The 8941-nt window shown below is 43.4% G+C and overlaps 1 protein-coding gene across 3 annotated transcripts; it reads left to right on the plus strand.

Annotated features, from left to right (window-relative positions):
* The first annotated feature begins 582 nt into the window (after nt 1-582).
* On the plus strand, nt 583-5227 carry LOC139373732 (coiled-coil domain containing 126). Of its 3 annotated transcripts, XM_071114650.1 has the most exons (4): nt 583-866; nt 2955-3810; nt 3978-4210; nt 4341-5227. In XM_071114650.1, the coding sequence occupies exons 2-4, from the start codon at nt 3585-3587 to the stop codon at nt 4350-4352; spliced, it is 471 nt and encodes a 156-aa protein (XP_070970751.1). In that variant the 5' UTR covers nt 583-866; nt 2955-3584; the 3' UTR covers nt 4353-5227. The 3 variants fall into 3 exon arrangements, with proteins under 3 accessions (XP_070970751.1, XP_070970750.1, XP_070970748.1); XM_071114649.1 differs by lacking the exon at nt 583-866 and having other exon boundaries at nt 3359-3810; nt 3978-4220; XM_071114647.1 differs by lacking the exon at nt 583-866 and having other exon boundaries at nt 3359-3810; nt 3978-5227.
* Nucleotides 5228-8941: the final 3714 nt, after the last annotated feature.

Here is an 8941-nt window from a genome sequence, read left to right on the forward strand (position 1 = left end):
CTCCGCCCTAGGGAGTCGTTGTTCACAAAGCGGCACGGCGGCCTGTCTAGCACCCGCCTATCCTTTCTTTGGTTTGGTGGTAACTTCTGTATTGTAAATATTCGATGAGGGTTGTTGACGTTAACCACCTGTAAACAATGGACAGAGATGCTGGCCTCATGACATGAATATGCATAGCCAACTCAAGACAACTCCAAAATAAAGTGTTTTTTTCTAAAAGTTGCCCGGGATGTCACGTGTCCTACATATATCAGTAACTTGTCACAGCTTAAGCCGTGTGAAACTTCTAATCGATCATATAAATCTCACGTAGCAACCGTTTTTTTCGTTGACCAAATTCTAAACTCACTGACCTCCATACAAAAACTAATTTCTTCGAGATTGTCCACCCTTTTGTCCTCTGTTTACCCCCTAACTCCTTGCTTGATGGGCGAAACAATGAAAAACCGCCACCTGCTGGAGGGAGACAGATTTTCCGCCGAGTTGGGCCTCTCTCTTCCTTTTACTCTCTGATATTCTGTGTTTATGCGCAATACATTTCCCTTCAATCCATACAGAAAAAAAGCGGTGACGCAGTACACACAAGACCGCTATTCGTCGCTCAGGAAACGGACTGTGCTCGAGACCGATTGCATTATGAACAATTATGCATTTCTACTCAATTTAAGGACAGGCCATTTATTTCAGTTGTAATGCTTAATATTATTGAGATATTAGATTCCGTGTTAGCAGTGAGCTAGCTAGCTATCTATCAAGCATCTTCTGACAGTGACATTTGTCTCTGCCTTGTGCTGTGTTCTCCTTCTTGGAATGGGATCGCAGACTGATGTTCCGAACAGCTTAGTGATTCAAACGAACAAATCCAGGTAATATAACGTTAGTTTGCTTTTAGATGGGTTTGATACAAGTCAATGAAGTACTGTTCGAGGTGTGAGACAACTTTGTGGATGTCTTACTGGCCAAGTTATCATGTTCGATAAGCTATAAAGATTAGCTAGCATTTCTACATAATGCACGCTATAAACAAGCTAGTCTAGCAGCTAGCTAGCAAACTCAGCACTGCAAGAGCCTATAGTCAGCCAGTTTTCTAGAAACCTAGCTAACAGTTTCGCTACATGTCTCTGCTACCATCAAGCTTAAATGTGTGTTTAAGAAACTATTAAAGTATGACTTATTTGCTAACATAGCTAGTTATGTCTTATTGGCTAGCTTACTTAGTGTTCCACTAACTGTTCTGTCATGCACTAGCTAGCTAACTTTTCCTTCCACAAACCTGAGCCAAACCTGGCTGCGTTGCCTAGTTGAGGTGATGACACTACCGTGTTTTATTTTTGTACTTATGTATTCTATATTGTTTTTTTATACAAACCCTCGGGCTTCCAACCACACCTGCACACCGTTTTTATGTATTTGTTTGATCTGTATTGTTTATCACTTATTTTCTTTGTTGCAAATAAATTCAAACCTAAACCCCCAGATGGCAGCTGTGTAGGTCAATGTTTAACTGATGGATTTGTTGCCCCGACTTGTGCTGTGTATAACAATGCTTGACAGATGATTGGGTGAAGTGGACAGCATATCTTATCACATCATTCCCTGCACACGCCCTTTTTGTTTGAACACTAGCATACGTGGAACAGGAAGTCACTGTCCGAAGTTGATAGTGTACTTTTGTAAAGAACAATGATACACTGAATAAGCACAAAAGTCCGGTGGACAGTGGTTCTTTCCATTGTCATCTCAGCCCTGTGCAAGTAGGATAGCCTAGGTGTTTGTTTCTGCATTCACTTCTTCAGTAGACCTTTTAGTGAGGACACAATTAGGCCTTGATGTCAAACACCATGTTTCTGCTTTTATGCAGCAAACTAGATCCTCCCATGAAAGCAGTAAGCGATAGATGAGAGCCTTTGCACTCTTATCTAACGTCATCAAGAATGGCCATGCATTCGAATAGCCATGTCATAGATTCACAAAATGCTAGTTAGTCTCCAAGCATTCTGTGCTTCTAGGCTTATGCCATGGCTATTCCAATGCATATCTGCTCCCAATAGGGTATGCCACTCCCACACTCATGAGATCTCAGATAAATAATTAAAGCATTGACAGAGCTGCTGTGAAAAGCGAAATATGATAATTAGATTTTTTTTTTTACCTGCATGTATTACGCAGCCTTGATTAGAAAATGAAGGTAGCCTATATATCGTTGTCTGTATTAAAACATGGTCTGTGAAATCCTTGGGACGTCCCTACTTCCCCATTGAAGTTGAAATGATGGTTTAGGGTAGGGATGTCCTGAGAATCCTGGAAAGCACTGACTACTCCTGAGTGACGCCGCGGTCAAAGGCTCTGCATCTCAGAGCAAGAGGCGTCACTACAGTCCCTGGTTCAAATCCAGGCTGGATCACATCCCATAGGACAGCGCAATTAGCCCAGTGCCGTCCGGGTTTGGCTGGGGTAGGCTGTCATTATAAATAAGAACAAATTCTTAACTGACTTGCCTAGTTAAATAAAAGTTAAATAAAACGTTTTTTTTGTAATATATTATTTTATAAATAGAAAATAGGCCTACTACTGGGATAGGCAATTTGGCCCTGTTTATAATCCATGCCAGGGATTTAAACAATGCAGAGAAACAGGATATTTGCTAAATATAATTTATATAGCAACTTTCATGAATTCTTAATATGCACAACAGAGCATAATTTCAGTTCTACTCCGTGCTTTTCTTTCTAAACAGCCTTCCGAATGATGCAATAATGAACATTGTAGATAGAAATGCCATGATAGAGCTGACATGATTCATCTTCACTCATGATTTTTATATTTATGAGAGAAATGTCAGTTCTACACAATGCTTTTCTATCTGAAGACCGAAGTATGTTCTACAACATTGTTGTGCCTGTCTGACCCCAGCCCAAGTTCATGATTAATTGTGTCTGTGTCATTCCCCACAGAGTGAAACGTGACATGGATGACTCGCCTGTCTGTCTGTCTCTCTCCTTCAGATCCTCCGTCTCTGAGTGACGCAGCTATGTATGTGTTTGGGCCCCATGGTTGACTGCCAGGTGTGTGTAGTGTTTTTATTCCCCGTGCTCCTCCATAGCCAACCCCAGCCCAATATCCCCCAGACCCATATCCCCCAGTCCAAAACCCTAGCCCCATATCCCCCAGTCCAAAACCCTAGCCCCATATCCCCCAGTCCAAAACCCTAGCCCCATATCCCCCAGTCCAAAACCCTTGCCCCATATCCCCCAGTCCAAAACCCCAGCCCCATATCCCCCAGTCCTAGCCCCAGCCCGCTTAACCCTGTGTCAGAGTATTTTGCTTGAACTATCCCCTGTCTACGTCCTAGCCCCAGCTCCAAACCCGTGCCCCTTTTCCCCTAGATCCTTCTCCTTCCTTTCCTCACACCAGCCCCCTTGCCCATTCAATTCAAATCACCCACTTCCAGACCTAGCACCAGCCCCACTCCCAACCCTGTTCCCCCAGCCGCACACTCTATCCGCCAGCCCAACACTCTATCCCCTACCCCTCTCTCCTGGCCCACCACCATCTATCTCCAGCCCACGTCCAGCCTCCATACCATGCTGGGGAGAAACATGTCCCAGAAGCTGAGTGGGCTGCTGATAATCTTGGGGCTGGCGTGGGGGCTCATGTTGCTGCGCTACACTGTGCAGCAGCCGCGCCACAAGAGCAGTGGCGAGCTACGCCAACAGATCCTGGAGCTGAGCCGGCGATATGTCAAGGTGCTCAACGAGGAGAACCAGAACACACTGGGAGGACCGCAGGGCCCCTCCATGGCCGGTTATGGTAAGGGCTGTTTTAGAGAGAACCTGAAGCTACACTTTTCTCTGGTTATGGCTCTGGAAATGAAAGGGACCGCTAATTTACTACTTGAACAAAAATGGATTGTTTTATTTTTTTCTCTTGCTCTCTCTGTCTCACACACACACACACACACACACACACACACACAGCTGATCTGAAGAGGACCATAGCAGTGTTGCTGGACGACATCCTGACGCGCCTGGTCAAGCTGGAGGGGAAGATGGAGCTGGTCGCCAACACTTCAGCCACTAACTCCTCCCATCCTGCAGCAGGCTCCTTGGCCTCAGCTCCAGTTGCCTTACACAAGCAGGACACGCCAGGCAACCACCGCCTGGAAACGCCTCGCCTCCCTCCACAAACACCCAACAGACCTCGCCCAGGGGTATAGTAGTGTGGGTAGTGATTGAGGCCTTGTTCAAGTAAAAAGTGCATCCTTTCTTCTTTAGGTAGTCTCTGATCTAATAAGGATGGTCAGGTGGTAACTTTCCTTTTGCTTATCCATTCATTTACAGATCAGTGATTAGCTCATGGGAGGAAGAAAAGAGTGAGGATGTATTCTAGATCATTTAAAACTAACCTAACCCTGAGAAAGGACTGACTGCCTGTACCTTTCCAATAACTACTTGGCTGATTGACATTTTTTTACATAGACATTTGAGCATCTTTTTTAATACTCTCAGTCATGGACTCTTAGGCATACATTTTAGATTCCCTAATTGTTTTTTCATGAAAGGGTCTACAAACTGCGGCTGTCTTTGAGGATGTCTATGGGCAACAACAAAGCATCAACAACAGTAGAGTAAATGAACAAATGTTTGTACTCTGTGGAGTCTTCAAGGAAGCTGATGATGAATATGAATGGCACAGCCACCCCGATATTTTATCCCTTGGACAGACCGACTACGAATTTGCTGTACTGCTTCTTTCAATCTCATCCATATCAGAAGTTGCTCAACTAAACAATGCACTCATGGTAGTTTTGGAAATTATGTATTTGAGTTTGCAGAAGCTCCTGGTGTTAATATGTAGATTTGAAGAGTCCCTTTTTAGCAGTTTTATATATATATGTATATATATATGATATAAAAAACGATTTAGCTGTTGTACAGTATACTTTTTTTTTAAAGGATACAAGTGATAATCCAAAGAATTTTATTTGCACTCTCCTTGAAGGCTTCAAAAATGTATTTTTACTTTGATTTTAGATGGTGTATAACAAGTCGAATGTAACTGTCAATAAGCAGATGATTACCAAGTGGTTACAATTGATCAATTCCAACTTCATCTCTATCCTCTTTGTCAGTACCCAGACTGTTAGGCCTTGTTGATTCCCCTTGCAGATACGAATGGTTAGGGCCAGGACTTTTTCCTGACGGACCAGTAAAAAATCTTATCCCAATCAATGTACAACCTGTTTTTTGTCTCAGTTTAGCCCTCTGATGAAGTTGCTTGTCTATTTCTTTCACATATCAGTCTGAGCTCACATTACACAGCGATTGTTGGGGGATGTGCTAAAAATAGTGGGCTAACCCAATGTTTATACTTTTAACTTATGGGACTGCCTGTCTATGGAACACCCTTACCCCCTTTACTACAAACCATTGGCTGCATCCTGATTCTCCACCCTTACAGAACTGTGCACTTAAGCATGATCTTTCAAATCAAAGTTTATTTGTCACATGCCCCGAATACAACCGGTATAGGACCTTACTGTGAAATGCTTACTATCAAGCCCTTAACCAACAATGCCCATTTTCTTTTTAAGTAAGAAAATAGTTAAACAAAATAATGTAACACAACAACAATAAAGAGGCTATAGACAGGGGGTACTGGTACCGGGTGAATGTGCAGGGGTACAGATTAGTCGAGGTAAAATGTACATGTAGGTAGGGGTAAAGTGACTATGCATAGATAAAACAGTGAGTAGCAGCAGCATAAAAAAGGGAGTCAATGCAAATAGTCCAGTTAGCCATTTGATGGACTGTTTAGCAGTCTAATGGCTTGGGGTTAGAAGCTGTTAAGGAGCCTTTCGGACTGAGACTTGGTGCTCCGGTACTGCTTGCTGTAGGTAGCAGAGAGAACAGTCTATGACTAGGGTGGCTGGAGTCTTTGACAATTTTTAGGGCCTTCCTCTGACACCGCCTGGTATAGAGGTCCTGGATGGCAGGAAGCTTGGCCCCAGTGATATACTGGGCCATACGCAATACACTCTGTAGCGCCTTATGGTCGGAATGCCATACCAAGCAGTTGCCATACCAAGTGGTGATGCAACCGGTCAGGATGTTCTTGATGGTGCAGCTGTAGAACTTTTTGAGGATCTGAGGACCCATGGCAAATCTTTTCAGTCTCCTGAGGGGGAATAGGCATTGTCGCGCCCTCGTCACGACTGTCTTGGTGTGTATGGACCATGATAGTTTCTTAATGATGTGGACGCCAAGGAACTTGAAGCTCCACTACAACCCTGTCGATGTGAATGGGGGCGTTCTCGGCCCCCCTTTTCCTGTGGTCCACGATCAGCTCTTTTGCCATGCTCACGGTGAGGAAGAGGTTGTCGTCCTAGCACCAGACTGCCAGGTCTCTAACCTCCTCCCTGTAGGCTGTCACATCATTGGTGATCAGGCCTACCACCGTTGTGTCGTCCATCAAACTTAATGATGGTGTTGAAGTTGTGCGTGTTAACGCAGTAGTGGGTGAATACAGAGTACAGGAGGGGACTAAGCACGCACCCCTGAGGGGCCCCCGTGTTGAGGATCAGTGTGGCAGATGTGTTGTTGCCTACCCTTACCAGCATGCATTTAAAGCATTTGATTGGTTTAAGCATTGGCTGGAGGGTGTTTCCATCATTTGATAAACCTAGAATCCTTAATTGAAACAACAAGCTGTCTCTGCTCCTGTTTTGGTAACAACGTTAAAGGATGGGCCAGCGAAATGTAACCACTCTCAAATTCATAGACCGAGGTATGGATGCAAGGACTGACCATACATGATATCAAAAGTATAGTACGAACCATGTTTTGAGGCTATACATGTTTGTTTACATGTACATTGTTTACAAACATTGGAGTAAAACAAGCTAATATTATGGATTCTGATAGGGTACGACAGTTGACCTAAACTCATGAGTAATTTACAAGTTATATTATTCAAGAATCAATGGCTATATATAATTCATTTATAAGTCCCAAAATGGATGTAGCAACTAAGGATTCAAGATTTAAATTAATGTCTAAGTGTTAAGGCTCATGTCCTCGCCCATAACCTCTGGCCACGGCCCTCCCTTGCCACTCACATCAAGTTTCTCAACTCTGCTCACTCGCACCCTTGAATATTTAAGCAGCAGTTTCTCCCTCCAGTCTTGCTTATTCCTGTTGGTGAATGCATGGGGCGGCCAATTTATGTTTTCCTTTCCATGTTGTGTGTGACTGACTTTCCATTATTGTCTATAAATGTTAGTTTTAAGATCCTTTTTAGTTGATTTTAAAGTTAATTTGCTGCTGCCAAATGACTGGATATTTCCTGTCAGTCCAGCATGTGAGATGCATTTCAGTTATTTGTGAGTCATGCTTGTATGTTAACATGTTTGTACAGTGCTTTCAGAAAGTATTCAGACCCCTTGACTTTTCCACATTTTGTTACATTACAGCCTTATTCTTAAATATATATTTTAAATCCTTAGCAATCTACACACATACAAAATAGATACCTTATTTACATACAGTGGCTTGCAAAAATATTCACCCCCCTTGGCATTTTTCCTATTTGGTTGGGGGGGGGGGGGGGGGGGGGGGGGGTTGTATCATTTGAATTACACAACATGCCTACCACTTTAAAAATGCAAAATATTTTTTATTGTGAAACAAACAAGAAATAAGACCAGAAAAATTTACTTGAGTGTGCATAGCTATTCACCGCAAAACTGCTCCAGCTCCTTCAAGTTGGATGGGTTCTGCTGGTGTACAGCAATCTTTAAGTCATACCACAGATTCTCAATTGGATTGAGGTCTGGGCTTTGACTAGGCCATTCCAAGACATTTAAATGTGTCAAATCAAATGTATTTATATACTCCTGAGGCATGGTCCTAGGGCTCAGGTCCTCCGAGAGAGAGAATTAGAGAGAGCATTCTTAAATTCACACAGGACACAGGATAAGACAGAAGTACTCCAGATATAACAGACTGACCCTAGCCCCCCGACACATAAACTACTGCAGCAGAAATACTGGAGGCTGAGAGGCTGTGTCCTCTTAAACCACTCAAGTGTTGCTTTAGCAGTATGCTTAGGGCCATTGTCCTGCTGGAAGGTGAACCTCTGTCCCAGTCTCAAATCTCTTTAAGATTGAAACAAGTTTCCCTCAAGAATTTCCCTGTATTTAGCGGCATCTATCATTCCTTCAATTCTGACCAGTTTCCTAGTCCATACCCACAGCATGATGCTGCCACCACCATGCTTCACTGTGGGGGTGGTTTTCTCAGGGCGATGAGAGGTGTTGGGTTTGCTCCAGACATAGCATTTTCCTTGATGGCCAAAAATCTAAATTTTAGTCTCATCTAACCAGAGTACCTTCTTCCATATGTTTGGGGAATCTCCCACATGCCTTTTGGTGAACACCAAACGTTTTTGCTTATTTTTTTTCTTTAACCAAAGGCTTATTTCTGGCCACTCTTCCGTAAAGCCCAGCTCTGTGGAGTGTACGGCTTAAAGTGGTCCTAAGGACAGATACTCCAATCTCCGCTGTGGAGCTTTGCAGCTCCTTCAGGGTTATCTTTGGTCTCTTTGTTGCCTCTGATTAATGCCTTTGCCTGGTCTGTGAGTTTTGGTGGGCGGCCCTCTCTTGGAAGGTTTGTTGTGTTGCCATATTCTTTCAATTTTTTTATAATTGATTTAATGGTGCTCCGTGGGATGTTCAAAGTTTCTGATATTTTTTTATAACCCAACCCCGATCTGTACTTCTCCACAACTTTGTCCCTGACCTGTTTGGAGAGCTTCTTGGTCTTCATGGTGCTGCTTGGTGGTGCCCCTTGCTCAGTGGTGTTGCAGACTCAGGGGCCTTTCAGAACAGGTGTATGTATACTGAGATCATGTGACACTTAAATAAAGTCCACCTGTGTGCAAT

The sequence above is a fragment of the Oncorhynchus clarkii genome, chromosome 18, assembly GCF_045791955.1.
Source record: "Oncorhynchus clarkii lewisi isolate Uvic-CL-2024 chromosome 18, UVic_Ocla_1.0, whole genome shotgun sequence".
Lineage (NCBI taxonomy): Eukaryota > Metazoa > Chordata > Actinopteri > Salmoniformes > Salmonidae > Oncorhynchus > Oncorhynchus clarkii.